General features: G+C 44.6%; 1 protein-coding gene across 3 annotated transcripts; it reads left to right on the top strand.

Annotated features, from left to right (window-relative positions):
* The first annotated feature begins 2004 nt into the window (after nucleotides 1–2004).
* card14 (caspase recruitment domain family, member 14) lies at nucleotides 2005–17922 on the top strand. Of its 3 annotated transcripts, none has more exons than XM_046331748.1 (21): nucleotides 2005–2122; nucleotides 3137–3612; nucleotides 5426–5563; nucleotides 5983–6308; nucleotides 6615–6773; nucleotides 6978–7097; nucleotides 7250–7375; nucleotides 9962–10108; nucleotides 10267–10395; nucleotides 10662–10765; nucleotides 11518–11576; nucleotides 11939–12002; nucleotides 12310–12526; nucleotides 12694–12820; nucleotides 13600–13840; nucleotides 14115–14178; nucleotides 14403–14508; nucleotides 14919–15083; nucleotides 15528–15646; nucleotides 15831–15946; nucleotides 16125–17922. In XM_046331748.1, exons 2-21 carry the CDS (start codon nucleotides 3399–3401, stop codon nucleotides 16330–16332), a joined length of 2949 nt encoding a protein of 982 aa, XP_046187704.1. In that variant the 5' UTR covers nucleotides 2005–2122; nucleotides 3137–3398; the 3' UTR covers nucleotides 16333–17922. The 3 variants fall into 3 exon arrangements, with proteins under 3 accessions (XP_046187704.1, XP_046187706.1, XP_046187705.1); XM_046331750.1 differs by lacking the exon at nucleotides 2005–2122 and adding an exon at nucleotides 2637–2916; XM_046331749.1 differs by lacking the exon at nucleotides 2005–2122 and adding an exon at nucleotides 2637–2974.
* The last annotated feature ends 1089 nt before the right edge of the window (nucleotides 17923–19011 follow it).

The following is a 19011-nucleotide window of genomic DNA, read 5'->3' as shown; positions in this document are numbered from 1 at the left end:
ACTTCTACCCCCAAGCCATTAGACTCCTGAACATCTAATCAAATGGCTACGCAGACTTTTTGTATTGCACCCTTTTCTGTGGCGGTCCCCATGAGAGCCAGTTTCATCATAGCGTTTGATGGTTTTTGCGACTGCACTTAAAGAAACTCTAGAAATGTTTTAGAAATGTTCCATATTGACTGACCTTCCTATCTTAAAGTAATTATGGACTGTCATTTCTCCTTGCTTCTTTGAGCTGTTCTTGCCATAATATGGAGTTGATCTTTTACCAAATAGGGCTATCTTCTGTATGCCACCCCTACCTTGTCACAACACAACTGATTGGCTCAAACACATTAAGAAGGAAAGATATTCCCCAAATTAACTTTTAACAAGGCACACCTGTTAATTGAAATGCATTCCAGGTGACTACGTCATGAAGCTGGTTGAGAGAATGCCAAGCGTGTGCAAAGTTGTCATCAAGGCAAAGGGTGTCTACTATGAAGAATCTCAAATATTAAATATATTTTCATTTGTTTAACACTTTTTTGGTTACTACATGATTCCATATGTGTTATTTAATAGTTTTGATGTCTTCACTATTTTTCTACAATGTAGAGGTGATAAAGAAAAACCCTTGAATGAGTAGGTGTGTCCAAACTTTTGATGTGTACTGTATATACAAAATTATGTGGACACCCCATTCAAATTAGTGGATTTGGCTATTTCTGCCGGATTTGGCTAACTTGTTGCTGACAGGTGTATAAAATCGAGCGCACAGCCATGCCATCTCCATAGACAGACATTGGCAGTAGAATGGCCTCACTGAAGACTTCAGTGACTTTCAACGTGGCACCATCATAGGATGCTACCTTTTCAACAAATCAGTTTGTAAAATTCCTGCCCTGCTAGAGCTGCCCCGGTCAACTGTAAGTGCTGTAATTGTGAAGTGTGAAGTGGAAACATCTAGAAGAAACAACGCCTCAGCAGTGAAGGGGTAGGCCCCACAAGCTCACATGAAGCTCCAAACAAACAGTTCTTGCAACACTCACTACCAACTTCAGAACTGCCCCAGGAAATAACTTCAGCACAAGAACTGTTTGTTTGGAGCTTCATGAAATGGGTTTCCATGGCCTAGCAGCCGCACACAAGCCTAAGATCACCATGCGCAATACCAAGCATCGGCTGGAGTGGGGTAAAGCTCGCCACCATTGGACTCCAGAGCAGTGAAAGAGTGTTCCCTGGAGTGATGAATCACTCTTTTCCATCTGGCAGTCCGAAGGACTAATCTGGGTTTGGCGGTTGCCAGGAGAACGCTACATGCCCAATACATAGTGCCAACTGTAAAGTTTGGTGGAGGAGGAATAACGGTCTGGGGCTGATGTTCATGGTTCAGACTTGGCCCTTTAGTGAAGGGAAATGTTAACACTACAGTATACAATAACAGTCTAGACGATTCTGTGCTTCCAACTTTGTGGCAAGAGTTTGGGGAAGGTCCTTTCCTGTTCCAGTATGACAGTAAACCTGTGCATAAAGCGAGGTCCATACAGACATGGTTTGTTGATATCGGTGTGGAAGAACTTGACTGGCCTGCACAGAGCCCTGACCTTAACTCCATCGAACACCTTTGGGATGAATTGCAAAGCTGACCACGAGCCAGGCCAAATCGCCCAACATCACTAAAGCTCTTGTGGCTGAATGGATGCAAGTCCCTGCAGCAATGTTCCAACATCTAGTGGAAAGCCTTCACAGAAGAGTGGAGGCTGTTATAGCAGCAAAGGGGGGACCAACTCCATATTAATGCCCATGATTATGGAATGAGATGTTCAACGAGCAGGTGTCCACATACCTTTGGTCATGTATTGTAAGTCCAACCACAGCCTTTTAATATTCAATTTCCCAAGGAATAACCCAATTACCCTAGGAATGTTACCAGGAAATATCTTAATATGTCTTTGTGCTTTTACTCAAATAACCTGGATTATTTATTTGTTTGATTGGTTGATTAGTAACTTTGTATGATTAGTCAGTTTGGTTGCCCTCCTCGCCCATGCGCTGTCATTGGAGAAAGGAGCGCTGCTCGCACGCACGAGGTCGTTCATTGTGATTATATGTAGGCTACACCGGCGACTCTCAAGAAAAGGTAAATGGCACTAATCAATTTGAGTTATGTTCTGTAAATATTATAAGAAGTCATTTTACGCTATTTTAAGTAGGCCTATATGTATTTTACTTTAAATAGATGCGTGTGAATTGTACTCATTTCCTGAAATTCCTTATGGTTATTCAGTAACATCTGTTAATTATTGTTTCTCAGTATCAACTCCCTGCATTTGCCAGTTTTGTAGCCTACTTGAATACATGCTATCGTGTACAGACCAAAAGCAAATATGTAGCCTACTCTTTTTATCTCGGGTTTTGTTACTATAGCCAAACTTTGGCATTGTATTAGTTTAGTCGTGGTAATAACAGTCACATATGGTAACAACACAATATGAAGCATGCATATACAAGTGGTACATTTCCAGCGAAGATCCCCTATCTCTTGATCTATTGCCCCCCCCCCCCCCCCCCCCCCCATGATGAAATCGAGGAGGGGACTGTGGATGTGTGTCTGTCCATCCGTCCGTTCGTTTAGTCACACGCGATATCTCGGACTGGGCGGAAGATCATATTTGACGAAACTTCGGTGAATTTCGCGTTTTGCTATAGAGATCCGGCATTTACAAAGTCACACCGATTGGCCCAAATGCGGGAGCTATAGTAATTGGAATTGATGAAATGAATGAATGAATTAGTGAAGTTAATTCTGTATCTTTATGACAGTGGCTGTGAATCACAAAGATACAGAATTATTCATTCCTTTGTGTGACGTGGCGCCATTCAACAAACAAGTGCAATAATGGCTTCAGTAATAAAGAACTTGGAGGAAGGAAAGTAAGCTTTGTGTTCTAGCTGCGGATATTGAATCAGAGCCATGTCGTGCAAACAAAGGGTACAATAGGCCTACATCAATGAAGCACGGGTGCTACGGCACAATATGATGTTTACAATTGTGAAATGTACACATTTTCAGGTTATTGTGTGCATGCATGGGCAGTCCCTTGGTGTGTGCATGGGCACTGATTCACTGGGGATTCTGTTTCTTGTCTTTCAGGTTTTCCCACACACACGCGCGCGCACCCTTTGCATGCATAGACGCCTACACCAGCTGAGAGCGGAAAATAAATCTCTCTCACACAGTGTTGAAGTTCCTGTGTCTCTGACATTTTGCTTTTCTCCCAGCGTCGGACAGCGATGATGCTAGGTGTGTGTGATTGAGTGTGTGCGTCTTCGAGGACTGCGTCTGCTTGCGACCACCATTGACTGTGGCACTCACCCGAAGTGTGTCGCCTCACACACACACGCCCACACTCATCATGGCAGCGGAGTGTGTTCCAGAGGGGCCCGACCTTAAGGAGATGGGCGACGAAGATGTGTGGGAGCTGATCAACGACAACCGCCATCGTATCTCCCTGGGTGTGAAACCATGCATGTTGATCCCCTACCTGCGCCAGGCCAGGGTCCTCACAGAGATGGATGAAGACGAGATCCTCTCCAGCCTCAAGCTCACCAACCGCTCCATGAGGACCAGTAAGACTTCTATTCTATTTGTTTCTATGATTTTATATTGAATTACTGTATGCTCTTTTGAATGCTCTCTGTATTTTTTTCTATTCTGTTGAATTATATTCCACTCAATTGTATTTGATTCTATCGGTGTTAATTTTTTTAAATACATGTCTTTGGTGGAGTAAGTAGTAAACCTTGTCCCAACCAGAACGGACCGTAGGGACTATTTTGTGTTTCTGTAGCTGAGGCAGCCTGATGTACAAGTATACCCCCTGGGCAGGGCACTAGACTGTCACAGGGTCTTTCGGTGTTGTGCCGAAAATCTCTCCCCTGACAGAATCCCCCCCCCCCCTTCGAGTTCTTCCTTGCTGAGGCTTGCTTGCAAATCGAGATTTCTGCTCTTCACTCCGTTGTCAGTTTAGCCTACATTTCACTGATCTTAGTTGCAGAAGGCATTTTGGTCTGCAGTTTTCGGTTTGGCTATTTGTTTCAAGTGTATGTGGAGATTCTAGCTTGTATGGCGCCCAGCCCCCCCCCCCCCCCCCCCACACACACACACACACACACACACACGGCAATCCAGGAGGATGTTGAGTAATATTGAGTCTCAAGCACAGGCATCAGGTCCCATCTATTTTTAGATTTTTTTCGTTTGAATCGACCATGATCCAAAATTCCAACCTTGCAATCTCAGGGTGGACACTAACCACAAGGTCACTAAATTGGTGGGAGTTTGGGATGAGTAAGAGATACTGTTCGAGGGTTACCACCCACTCACCCAGTTTTGGTAAGGGAATGTAACTTCCTCATGTTATAAAATTTTACAAGACAAATATGGTTATTCATGTTTTGAATCATTCAGTGGGTTCTTTCTCTAACATAGTGTAACAACCCTGGCTTTATAAGCGCGGAAATCGACAATGCCGCACGAGCATGCTTTTGCGGCACAGTCGATAGCGCGCAGGACCTCGGGCTAGAAGGTCGAGGGTCACAATATCATTAGAATATAGAACAACAACAAAAATAGATTCCGTCCTTTAAAATAGATTACGTCCTTTAAAAATCACCAAGCTCTGTTGACATAGCTTTTGAGGATTTTTCATTTTGTTGTCGTCTTCAAAGTTGTGTCCGCGGGTCGCATAAAAACAAAAGCTCCGAGCTGAATGAAATCTAAAAGGCCTTGAAAATAAAACGCATTGTATACGCTCAGTGCTCCGTTGACTTTTCACAGAGATAAGATTGTTTTTGTATTGTTTTGTTTAGAAATCTTCACGAAAGGACAGGAATTTCGAATTCAAATAAACAGCGTGTACTACAATATGAAAATACTACATGGCATGTCTCAAAATCGCTGTCCATCTTACCTATATATTGGTTTATGTCCTGCGGATTCAAGAAGAAAGATGTTGAGTTCAACGGGAAAGTGAGCCTGTCATGTAGCCTTAGTTCTTGCACAGAATCCAGTTCCACGGGCCAGCACTCCTGTGGAAGCTTTCAACACCTAGAGTTACTTGCCAAATTGAGGCAAAAGGGGGTGCAACTCAATGTTAGGAAGGTGTTTGTCATGGTTTGTACGCTCAGTGTATATCTACGCACTTGAGCATGTCTTATAACTGGTGATGAAAATTTGTTCTGCAATTCATAAATGTTTATAACTCAACAAGTCCAAGTATTTGAATAGTATCTGTCCCTGTAAAAAAAAAACTAAAGTAATGATGAAATACAACAGTACATTCTTTCTGAATAACAGTCCATAAAACAGTCCATCTACATGTTTGATTTACGTTGTGCCCTTCCCTGACCTTCCTCCTATTCAACCCTTTATCTTCTTTAGGTCACATGCTGGACCTGCTGCGTATCCAGGGGAGGAACGGCGCAATGGCCCTGCTGGAGAGCCTGATGATCCACTACCCCGCCCTCTACACCCAGGTCACAGGCCGCAAGCCCAGCACCGAGCCCTCCGGCTTCAGTGGTGAGTAGCACGCAACACATGACCTGTTTCCCATCTGGCTCATTTAGGCCCTGTGTTAAGGAGTAGGGTAAGGGGAAAGGGGGGGGGGGTACCTAGTCAGTTGTACAACTGAATGCGTTCAACTGAAATGTGTCTTCCGCATGTTACCCAACCCCTCTGAATCAGGGCGTGTGTTACCTTGTGTGAAGGATGGTGGCTCTTTTTTAAAGTTGTCCTGTCTGCTTGAAAAAACGGCACAATGTGTTCATTCTATTCACCAATAAACAGTATTCTCACTATAAATGATTCACATCATCTCCCTTTGGGGTGAATCATTTAGTAAAAATATTTGTTTGGGAAATGACACATAGCCCAATCAGTAGTCATGGGTTAGCAGAAGGGTGTAGTGTGTCCATCTTATTAACCTGATTTCCTCCCAGGCCTGATTAAGTGCTCGGACTTGACCGAGTACTTGGTCAGAGCCGTGACAGGGATGCAGAAGGAGCTGCAGGAGGCTCGGCAGGAGGCCAGCCGGCTGGGGTCACGTTGCACCTCCCTGGAGGTGGAGCTGGGTCAGACTCTGGAGCAGCAGGAGGAGGCTCGCCGTCTTAAGGCCGACCACGGCCGCATGAGGAAGAACTTGGCTGCCGCGCAACACGACATCTTGAAACTGAAGGACGAGAAGTGTGACCTGTATGTGCGGTACACGGCCGCCATCGAGGAGAGGTCGGCCGCCAACATCCACTGCAGCGACCTCAACCTGCAGGTTAGGGTGGGGGAAAAAAACGACCAACACCTTTCCCTCTGACATCATCGCATGAGTGATAGAACAGCATCTACGACACTTTTCTTCTCTCCGGCTCTGTTTAGTCAAAAATACAAAAACAATAACCGCCACGGGGTGGACAGTGGCCCCGTTTCCCCTACTGCGGATTCCATCTTTAGGAGATACATTTCATTTACTTTAAGAAACAACAAGGGACAATATAAAACATGTTGAAGCACCTGTGGTCAAATGCTGCGGTCACAGAACTTGTGACAAATGGTCTCCTGTTTTTCTATGACGGGGCAGGTATATCAGCTTCAGTTTGAGCTGCGCAAAGCCCAGACAGAGACGGACTTCGAGAGGCAGCGCTCGCTCAAGTGCACCACCCCCAGCGAGACGCAGCAACTGCGGGAAGAGATTAGCACTCTGCGCAGGCAGCTCCTGATGGCTGAGAAATTCACCCCGGTGAGTGAGGAGGAAACAAGCTCAGACTTCTACTGTGGAATTTCTACTACTGTGGAATTTCTACTATTTCTTCTACTGTGTTTCGGACTCTTGTCTCTTTGTCTTTCTCTCGGTTTCTCTCACTATCCCTCTTTACCCTTTCATTTTTCTCAAATTTTCTATCCCCAAATCTCTGTTTCCCTGTATTTACCCCCCCCCCCTCAGGCACGTGAGGATATTCTGGCCCAAGACCTGGCTGAGGCAAGGGATGGCCGTGTGGAGCTGGCTGAGCAGCTCAGGTGCTACAGAGAGGAGAATGAACAGCTGGCCCGCGAGAGGCGGGAGGTGTGTGTGTCTAGGAGATTGTGAACAACTCTTTTGAGTTGGCCATTTTATTCGACAGCAAATATCTGCTGAAAGGCTATATGCTTTGTGTCACACAGTACATTTTAGAGTGGCCAAACTCTAAACACCGCCTGGTATGTGTTTGCTCTTAGATGGTGGAGCATAAGGAGTGTCTGGCGCTGCAGGTTCAGAAGCTGACTCTGGACTGTGAGATGTACCAGCAGAAGAGTACCGTCATACAGAGCCAACTGAGGGAGCTGCAGGCAGAGAGAGACCACGTACGGAGCTATAACCTTATACCTTATGGCGTCATTGCTCATCCTGAAATCTGTTATTGGAATGCCATACCTGTCTGCCTGTCTGCCTGTCTGCCTGTCTGCCTGTCTGTCTGTCTGTCTGTCTGTCTGTCTGTCTGTCTGTCTGTCTGTCTGTCTGTCTGTCTGTCTGTCTGTCTGTCTGTCTGTCTGTCTGTCTGTCTGTCTGTCTGTCTGTCTGTCTGTCTGTCCGTCCGTCCGTCTGTCTGTCCGTCCGCCCGCCCGCCCGCCCATATCCACCTATCTGCATACTGACCTGCCTGTCAGTCTGTCTGTCTGCCTATATCCACCTATCTGCATACTGACTTGCCTGTCAGTCTGTCTGTCTGCCTATATCCACCTATCTGCATACTGACCTGCCTGTCAGTCTGTCTGTCTGCCTATATCCACCTATCTGCATACTGACTTGCCTGCATGTCTGTCTTTGCTAGTCAGTCCACATACACTGAGTGTACAAAACATTAGGAACACCTGCTCTTTCCATGACATAAACTGACCAAGTGAATCCAGGTCAAACCTATCTCTTATTGATGTCACTTGTAAAATCCACTTTAATCAGTGTAAATGAAGGGGAGGAGACAGGTTCAAGAAGGATTTTGACGCCTTGAGACAACTGAGACATGCCATTCAGAGGGTGAATGGGAAAGACAAAAGATTGAAGTGCCTTTGATGTATGGTAGTAGGTTCCAGGTTGTGTCAAGAACTGCAAAACTGCTGGGGGGGGGGGGGGGTCCTTAATGTTTTGAACACTCATTGTATGTATGTACAATGGGGGGGGAAAGTATTTAGTCAGCCACAAATTGTGCAAGTTCTCCCACTTAAAAAGATGAGAGAGGCCTGTAATTTTCATCATAGGTACACTTCAACTATGACAGACAAAATTAGGACAAAATTGTAGGATTTTTAATGAATCGATTTGCAAATTATGGTGGAAAATAAGTATTTGGTCACCTACAAACAAGCAAGATTTCTGGCTCTCACAGACCTGTAACTTCTTCTTTAAGAGGCTCCTCTGTCCTCCACTCGTTACCTGTATTAATGGCACCTGTTTGAACTTGTTATCAGTATAAAAGACACCTGTCCACAACCTCAAACAGTCACACTCCAAACTCCACTATGGTCAAGACCAAAGAGCTGTCAAAGGACACCAGAAACAAAATTGTAGACCTGCACCAGGCTGGGAAGACTGAACCTGCAATAGGTAAGCAGCTTGGTTTGAAGAAATCCACTGTGGGAGCAATTATTAGGAAATGGAAGACATACAAGACCACTGATAATCTCCCTTGATCTGGGACTCCACGCAAGATCTTACCCCGTGGGGTCAAAATGATCACAAGAACGGTGAGAAAAAATCCCAGAACCACACGGGGGGACCTAGTGAATGACCTGTAGAAAGCTGGGAGCAAAGTAACAAAGCCTACCATCAGTAACACACTACGCCGCCAGGGACTCAAATCCTGCAGTGCCAGACGTGTCCCCCTGCTTAAGCCAGTACATGTCCAGGCCCGTCTGAAGTAAGTTTGCTAGAGAGCATTTGGATGATCCAGAAGAAGATTGGGAGAATGTCATATGGTCAGATGAAACCAAAATATTACCTTTTGGTAAAAACTCAACTCGTCGTGTTTGGAGGACAAAGAATGCTAAGTTGCATCCAAAGAACACCATACCTACTGTGAAGCATGGGGGTGGAAACATCATGCTTTGGGGCTGTTTCTCTGCAAAGGGACCAGGATGACTGATCCGTGTAAAGGAAAGAAGGAATGGGGCCATGTATCATGAGATTTTGAGTGAAAACCTCCTTCCATCAGCAAGGGCATTGAAGATGAAACGTGGCTGGGTCTTTCAGCATGACAACGATCCCAAGCACACCACCCGGGAAACGAAGGAGTGGCTTCGTAAGAAGCATTTCAAGGTTCTGGAGTGGCCTAGCCAGTCTCCAGATCTCAACCCCATAGAAAATCTTTGGAGGGAGTTGAAAGTCCCTGTTGCCCAGCAACAGCCCCAAAACATCACTGCTCTAGAGGAGATCTGCATGGAGGAATGGGCCAAAATACCAGCAACAGTGTGTGAAAACCTTGTGAAGACTTACAGAAAACGTTTAACCTCTGTCATTGCCAACAAAGGGTATATAACAAAGTATTGAGATAAACTTTTGTTATTGACCAAATACTTATTTTCCACCATAATTTGCAAATAAATTCATGAAAATCCTACAATTTTGTCCTCATTTTGTCTGTCATAGTTGAAGTGTACCTATGATGAAAATTACAGGCCTGTCTCATCTTTTTAAGTGGGAGAACTTGCACAATTGATGGCTGACTAAATACTTTTTTTGCCCCACTATGTATGTATGTATGTATGTATGTATGTATGTATGTATGTATGTATGTATGTATGTATGTATGTATGTATGTATGTATGTATGTATGTATGTATGTATGTATGTATGTATGTATGTATGTATGTATGTATGTATGTATGTATGTATGTATGTATGTATGTATGTATGTCTTATTTCCGCCCTATCTGTCTGTCTGTCCATCCTTCCAGGCGTACCTGTCCAGAGATGAGGCCCAGGCCCAGATAGCCAGGAGCCTGGCTGAGAAGGACACGCTGCGCAGCCAACTGGTAGAGCTCCAGGAGGTCTTCACCCTCAGGGCCTGGGGGCCCTACCGAGGAGGCCCCGATACCCCACGGGTAACACACACACACACAGTATGCATGTACATACACACATGCACAATGCATACACACTCACGCACACTCCACACACACATTCACATTGTATACAGATTTACTTACAGAGCAGATTCTAAATTCGATACTAAAGGCTAACGTGTATCTGTCTGTTCCAGGAGAGGAAGTTTAGCTGGGAGAGCCAGGGCTCCAGCAGTGACAGCCTCCCCTCCAGCCCCCCACCTCGTCCACGCCTCCGCCGCATGCATGCAATCTGCCCTGATTCCTTGAGGGGATGCAGTATAAAGGTGTGTGTGTGTGCGTGTGTGCGTGTGTGTGTGTGTGTGTGTGTGTGTGTGTGTGTGTGTGTGTGTGTGTGTGTGTGTGTGTGTGTGTGTGTGTGTGTGTGTGTGTGTGTGTGTGTGTGTGTGTGTGTGTGTGTGTGTGTGTGTGTGTGTGTGTGTGTGCAGGATTTATATCAGTCATGTCAGCTGTTTATATCATCTGAGTTGACTTTAATGATTTGCATCATAAACTTGACTTCTGGTAATTGTGTGTGTCGGTCTGTGTGTAGAGTTGCGATATCACTCCAAGTAGTGTCCGGTCCCAAAATGTGGAGCCTCCATGCCCAGAGTCACTGCGGAGACGAGAAGAGACCCTATGGTACAATCGAGACAGGTAAGGGGGGGAGGTTGTGTTTTAGACAATGTGTGTGTTTAAGACACAGTCCGACTCCTCATTCAGAACAAGTTAGACATTGACACAGTAGCACAGTTGGCGTGCTTCCTTCTATATTCCGAGTGATGTGATGTCACTGTCCAAAGTCTGCTTTTTTTTTACCAGGAAGGCCATGTGTTTACTCTTTGTGTTGCCGGGAAGAGCTTAATTTCAAGGATTTTATTCCCAGCGTCCCCGGCCCTTCTTTCAGTTCTAGTAACATGAGATCATTCTACAACAGAGCCATTTTACTACTAAAGCTGTGTAGAGGTAGATTTGATCTTCCTATAAACTATGTGGGGTCTCTCTCTGTGTCCCAAATGGCATTCTAATCCCTGTGTAGTACAGTAGTGTTGACCAGAGCCCTATGGGTCCTGGTCAGAAGTAGTGCACTATATAGGGATTAGGGTGCCATTGGAAACGCACCCTTGGTGGTCATATTTGATTGAGGATTCAGGTGTTATTTTTGGAACTAATTATAGGTTGTTTTCACAGATGAACGGCTGCCCGTGTTCATGTTTATTGTCGTAGTTTTGTGTTTACAGTGAAGACAAAAGTCTGTCTAAGTGCCATGATAGCAATTCTGGATTTCTGCAGTCGAACTCACTCAACCAGTTTATCTGTCGCAGCATACATGGTTAGAGAGAGAGAAAGAAAATAAGGGCAAAATGAGAAGACGCCATTTTGTAAACAAGTGTTATCCCCTCTTCTAGCTCGGAGACGGCTGAATGTGACGCCTTACTTGACAATGACTTTGTGTTCATCCCCAGTGGTACGTAACTGAATGAACTCCAACCTTTAACAACCTCTCACCTTACTGGGACTTACCAGCTTCTGTGTGTGCGTGCATGCGCGTGTGCTTACAAGTGTGTTTGTGTGTGTGCTCTTTGCGTGCTTGCGTACATGGATATAAGCGTGTGCTTGCGTGTTTATCCTTGTGGGTAAACACCCAGATGAGATATCCTGAAAACCAATGGAAATGTTTTGGTTGGCCACTCTCTGAGCAGATATTAAATTAGCCTTGGGTGAAGTCTGGATCCTGGCCTGGTAGGCTCGGTAACACATTAACGGTTGGGCGTTTTCTCTGTGGACACATTCTTGAACAGTCTCTCTTTTGTTTTATTCGATTTCCAGGCAATGCGGTTGAGCAATCTGTTATGTCACCCACACCTTCCTGCCAAAGCAACAACAGTGATGGGTGAGGAATTTGAATTTACCTTGATGTACTGAAATCTGTCTCGAATTGTTGATGATGAGTGGAGGGAAGGCTGAAGCAAGCATAAGTACAGAGGAACAAAGCCATCTAGCCTGCGTATTGCGAGGAGAGGGTATTATGATGACGACACACGGAAAATGATTTGCTCCATTTAACAATACACTCCCGAAACTAACATAACACGCAAATTTGGTCAGATGCTCGATTGTTTGCGAACTTTCCGTAGTCTGTCCACGAGAGAGTAATCTAACAACCAAGTACTCTCATCTCCTCTCTATCTCAACCACAGTCTCTCCAGGGCATCAGCCCCCCCGTTCCTGCTGCGCTCCCGGCCCCGGGCCATGCGCATCACGGGCCGGGTCCTGACCATCTCCTTCCAGGGCGAGGCGCTGCTGAGCCAGCTGCAGGTGGTGGGGGGTAACAAGACGGGCGTGTTCGTCCACCAGGTCACTGAGGGCTCCGCCGCCAACACAGTGGGCATTAGTTCGGGGGCACAAATACTGGAGGTGCGTGTGCGCGTGTGTCTGTGTCCCCACAACTCCCGTCTCCTATCCAGCACGCACCTGACAGGTCGATTCAATGCGGCCATTTTGAGTCATAACTCCCCCCTCTTCCTTATAGTTTCTGTGAAGGCACAGTAATTCCAATGGGTGTGTGTGCTACTGGGTTCCAGGTGAAGTATGAACAGGCTCAGCAGGCTCTAAGGATGGTTCTGGAGGACTCCACCCTAGAAGAAGCCATGTGGGCACTGGGGCAAGTCCAAGGCTTCTGCCACCTCTCCCTGAGGCCCAACCAAGATGGTGAGACCCTGGCCCTGTTAAAATATATGATTATGTCATCATTATGTTCAAATACAGTCTGGTTAAAATAATTGATATGTCATCACATTCAAATACCCTGCCCAGTGCAAATGCTCGTAAATTGCGTCCTTTCTTTCTCCTTGCTTGACGTTATCCTTCTGATGTGACAGAATTGTAAAAGCAAGGATGTTCTTCAAAATGTTAACGCGACTTTGGTGGAGTTTGTCAAATCACTCGGATCAGGCGCCAGAGAGATGTAAATATATGTGCTCTTTGCTGATTGGAAAGAATGTTGTTTGACTAGTGTGTGTCTCTGGATTTTGTCACTAAAAAAGGAGTGCAGGAGTTCCTCATTCTCATGGTCAGGTTGAAGTTCCTAGGTTATCTGTTTCATATGTATTTAGGATGACTGTTTGTTTTGAGGTAACATAGCAACATAGGGGTGAGAAACAGAGTGACATACTTGGGACACTTAACCCAAAACAACTTCAAAGTAGTCAATTTCAGCGCCTAGCTAATATTCACAACAACAGAAAAGAGTGCTCTCTTTTTTTCTCACTGGTTCTCACTAGAAAGCTATTGGCTAATAATAGCATTGCATACATACCCTTCTCTGTGTAATTGGCATTTCATAAAAATGCTATTTTAATGTTTCTGTATTCATATTGGTCGTTGTGTGTGTGTGTGTGTATATGTCACACCTTTAACATTGGTGCCGTGACCCAGATCTGTCACAGTCATAATCCTCTATGGTCCCTCCCCTTTTCTCTCTCTCTCAGCCTATGAGAAGCTCCTGCTCCAGCTGCAGAGTGGCGAGGCCATGTCAGGTGACTCCTTCTACGTGCGCGTCAACATGTCGTTACCCGGGGGCTCGCAGGACGCTCTGACCGTTTCCTGTAATGACATCCTCCACGTCACGAGCACCCGCCCAGCGGGCGCTGACCGCTCCTGGAGGGCCAGCCACGTCCACCCTTGCCAACTGCTGGACCTCAAGACTGGCAACTTGCCCAACTACTACAGGTACTAGAGCCAGTACCCACCATGGGGGATTGGATTGTTGACATGGATTCTTTCTATCCTAGCCTGGTTCCAGGTCTGTTTGTGCTATCTTACCAAACTCATATGGCCACTATAGCACAGACAGATCTGGGACTAGGCTATATCTATCCCCCTCTGGAGAACTAGCATGTACTACAAGTCATCTATGTTAGATACAATCACATGCTGTTGGCCAATGCATAAATGACATGCTGTATAAATGATATTAGTGAAGATGTGTTCATTGTCATCGCAGGGCCCAACGCCTGCTGATCAGAGCTATCGAGGACATGAGCTTCCAACCCATGACACTTAGAAAGGTAACATCATTCACTAGCTTCATAGTTTGCAGAACTACTCGGGACCTAAATCCAACTCGCTTTAGGGTTCTGAGTTACAGTTAAGGGGCGCTCCTTTCCCGCGAATGTGTTTCTGAAATGTGTTTAACCGCACATTCACGAAGAAAATGTTGTGGTCGTGTGAATATCCCGCCGACCCGCTGTCAAACGTTCGGGTTAACACCATTGTTTTGCTGGGTCCTCAGGCCCAGGACAAGAAGAAGACTGTGAGGATCGTCAGTACGGGGAGGCAGGGGAGGAATCCTCTGTGGGTCTGTGTAGAAGACAGCAAGGACAAGAGCACTGGGCCAGGTATATATCAGATACAGTCAAGGCTGGATAGGAAGTCATTTTTGTATACAAGAATATACAACACTTAACAGAGCCAGAACCACAGAGGCCGTATCATAACAGACTATCCTCCACGTTGGAGTCAAACACTCCATTGAATTGTCAAGATGGCGCCCATTGAAATTCGGCATCAAACCAAGTTTGCTAAACTATGCAAAACCATTGCTGAAGCAGGTTGGATTAATTCCTATGATATTACCAAACCTACTAGGGCTGGGACGATACGGGTATCATGGCATGTATCGTGTTTTCATTTTTGGCCAGGGAAAAATATTGCGTTTCTGGTAACGTCACAGCTCTAATACCTGTAATAATGTTGCCTTAGTTATTGACCTGAACCTGGTGTGTCCTAATATTGTCCTCTGCTCTAGGGGATGCCTCTGCACCCAGAGGCTGTTTGACCCTCATGCCCTACACCCTGGTCACGCCCCACTACCCACCCGTCTGTCGTCCGGTCCTCCTGCTGCCCACAATCCTCGGCCGTGTCCTGGATCAGAAGCTGGCCGAGTGGCAGGGCTTTCAGTTGTGTGAGCCAGGTTAGGGAGGAGTCTTTCTTTTTTATTTTTCTGATGTTCTTCTTTCTCTCTCTCTCTCTCTCTCTCTCTCTTTCTCTCTCTCTCTCTCTCTCTCTCTCTCTTTCTCTCTCTCTCTCTCTCTCTCTCTCTCTCTCTCTCTCTCTCTCGCTCTCTCTCTCGCTCTCTCTCTCTCTCTCTCTCTCTCTCTCGCTCTCTCTCTCTCGCTCTCTCTCTCGCTCTCGCTCTCGCTCTCGCTCTCGCTCTCTCGCTCTCTCTCTTTTTATTTCATCCAACAACTGCATATCCTCCTTCCCGATGCCCAGAGGGGAATTCCAATGAGATGATCTATTATTAGCACGGTAGCGGAAGGTGATGTTGATAAAGATGTGAATGTTTGTTTTCTTCGTACCTGCTGTCTCACCTTACCCTATACTTATCTCTCTCCCTCCCTCCCCCTATCCCCAGAGTTATTGAGTTCCAGTCAGCACGCTGCCAGGCTGCAGAGCTCTGAGGTGCTGGAGGAGTGTGAACAGGGGGGTCAGCGGTGTTACACCCTGCAGAGTGTTGAGAGGGTCATGAAGCAGGTGGGATAGTCAAAAGGACAACACTGTATTTGACGTACTGATATTACATATTTTTCTCTCATGGTTTATAGACTGACTTGAACCGTTTTACACGAACGTCACGAAAAACAACAGATGATACCTCCCTTTTTTCACTGGCCCTGTTATTTGATGTACTCCTCTCCTCTTCTATCTCTACTCTCAGGGTACCCACTGTGTGCTGCCTCTAGGCCTGGACTGTGTACGCCGCCTCCACAGGGCAGAGATCTTCCCCATCATCATCTTCATCGGCCATTCCAAGTGCAGAGCACGCAAACTCAAGTAGGCCGTTGTGTGACTTTTGATACGAAATGTGAATGGTAGCAATATTGTTCCCTTGCCTCTCATACATGGTGTATATACGTGTTTATTTCTCTTGTTCTCTCACTCACTCACTCACTCACTCACTCACTCACTCACTCACTCTCACTCCTGTTTTCTCCCCCTCCATCTCTCCCAGGTCTAAGCTGCAGCGTCAGGGCTGGTCCGAGGAGCAGCTGCTGGAGTGTTCCCACAGCGAGGAGTCCCTGCTGGACAAGCTGCCCTGCCTCTACCGCAGCGTCAGCCCTGACTCATGGTACGACAAAACCACTCTGCTCACCACCCTGCGCTCCATCATCTGGGAGGAGCAGAAGAAGATTGTGTGGGTGGAGCCTGATTTGTGGTGATTTTTAGGGCATCGGAGGCGTCAATGTTTGTTGATGAGGTACTGGTGGCTAAATTGGATGTCTTTTGAATTCCTTATTTGTAAAAAAAAATAATAATAATGATTTAGAATATTTGTAAATGGATAAAACGGAGAAGGTTCCAGTAGGCATTGCCCACCTGGGCATTATGAGACAAGGGAAATGGATTGTGTGTGCATGTGTATCTATGATAGCTACCTATACATATGACTTGTGTAATGAAGGTAGTAGTATGGGCATGAAGGTAGTATGATGAGATGTACCAGCACTTTAGCTTCATTCACTTCCTGTTGTTTTTCCCCACCTATATTTACTTGAAATTGTGTTTGGAAACACTTTTTCAATTATCTTTATTATCATAAAGATATTATACTGTGTATTGTATCATATTATATACAGTATATATATATATAAAATGTACTGTATTATATACAGGATTTCAACAAACCTGTGAAACCATAGTCATTCCAAAGTCACACCAGAAATGTAATGTAGATATTCCAGTCAAACTATGTTGACTAACTGTCGGACATTTTTTACGTTTCCATACAATGAGGGACTTCATTGCCTATTCTGAAGTGGGCAACTCAAAGAAGGGTTGAAGTAGGTGTCATATGGATTTATGTTGGAAGATGTTTTTAAAGCAGTGGTATTCAAAGTCTGGGTTAGGGACCCCTATCGGGGTCATGGGGGAACTGCAGTGGGGTCCACCAAAATAAAAGGATTAATCAAATATAAAAATGAAGAGTACAGATTGTTTTATACGACAATATACAAACGTGAAAAAGGTCATTAAAAAAATACATTTGAATTGAGTCAATGTATTTATTGATTTATTTTCATTTTGATAAGATGTGAAAATGCAATAAATTGAAGGTTATTTGATTTACAGATTTTAAGGGTGTATCAACACATTTGGGGTGGGGTTTGCGTGAAATTATTTGGGGGGAAATGGGGTCCTCTGAATTTTTTTGAATAACACTTTTTTAACGGGTGAAAAAAGTAACCGGTATTACACGATATTATGGCGTTAACTCGTTGTATTTGATGATATATGCAATGACTACACAGAGCTCAGGTATCATTGACCCTCAGTCACTCACTCTCTAGGATTGAGAACGAAGAATTGTCAATCAGGGTTTTTCCTCATGTGCAACGCTTAGGCCTACCTGATTTATGTCCAACCCCTCCCTCTCTCTTCCACCTACATCCTCTCTTTATGATCTTTGCCTGCCCTCCAAAATAAGCACCAGGTACAGTATTAGGCACTGTCCCTGAGCCAGCTGTGTAAAACCTACTTATTGTGTTCTGAGATGTGTTATGCCATCATTTTTGGTAAGAATGTTTCTGATAATTGCCATCATGGATATAGGCTATGCGATTCATTAACAGATGGTGGTGGATTAGAGTTATGGCAATACTTCTTTTTTTTGTGTAATTAAACATTTTTATGATGCGTTTGTCTTGTCATATGATTGTTGTGAAATGTGTTTACAGATGCATTACAATCTTTTGGAAATACTGTTATAAAATGTGTAACTATTTTGTAACCAAATACATTTTATCATACTATTCCTTTTGTATTTGCACATTTATGTCAAAGCAAAGCCCCTCAGCTAACACCTGCAATTAATTGTGTGTGCGTGCGCCAGGTACATTTTAACCGTTGATGCTCCAATCTAACCAGCAGAGGGAGCAAGATTAAACGGCGAACGTAGGCAACCCACAACATTTCTGTTTCTCCAATGTATCAAACATACTGTATTTTGTAAATTATGTTAGAACCTATTAATTAACCAACGTTTAGGTAAAGCAACAATTAAGCTTAACGTGGGGAGTTTAGATAATTAGCGTCTTTAGGAATTGTTGATGTTACAACTCGTGCCTGATAACATAAGTAAGTTTAACAAGCAAACTACTGTACCGGTATTTTCGAACTATGTCATAGCAATAAGACACATTCAACACCAACAACATGGACGTTGATAGCAAGATTTGCATCGAGAAACTTTGAGTTTGGCTGAAAAAAAAGTAAAGTGTCTGCATTAATATTTGCAATGCAAATACTGCTAGGTTTTATTTGGGGTGTCTTTGATTTGCCAAAATATCTATAGAGCAATGGTGAAATTGAAAGGAGCAAGTTGTATTTTTTACAGACCTTTGGCTGCGTTTAGACCGGCAGCCCAAATCTGATATTTTTTTTCACTAATTGGTCTTTTGACCAATTAGATCAGCTCAGATGTTAAAAGATCTGATGTGAATTGGTTAAAAGACCAATTAGTGGGGGAAAAAAGATCAGAATTGAGCTGCCTGTGTGAACACAGTCTTTGAGACCTACCATTCACTCTCTCAAGGTGGGGAGAGTGTGTAGGATCTTAATTAGATCACCCTGTTGCAGGAGAACCATCCTGCAATGCAGGAAATGTAAAACGTCTACTGTATTTGAGGTTTAAAAAGGTTTCTGAAGTTTGTAATCTCCACTAAGAAATGTCAGACTTGTTCTTCACTTTCGAAAAATATAGAAACCCCTACAATAATGTTAATGAATTATTTTCCACGTAGTAATCCTTTCACTGCATATTTATTTTCCTGCTGTTGAAAACTCAAATTAAGCTCCGATACCTGCAGCTTAAAATTGGCGATGCATGCAGAACCGCTCGA

This window comes from Oncorhynchus gorbuscha, linkage group LG26, assembly GCF_021184085.1.
Source record: "Oncorhynchus gorbuscha isolate QuinsamMale2020 ecotype Even-year linkage group LG26, OgorEven_v1.0, whole genome shotgun sequence".
NCBI classification, from domain to species: Eukaryota; Metazoa; Chordata; class Actinopteri; order Salmoniformes; family Salmonidae; genus Oncorhynchus; species Oncorhynchus gorbuscha.
Note: the sequence above shows the minus strand (reverse complement) of the source record. Positions and strands in the feature narration are given on the sequence as shown.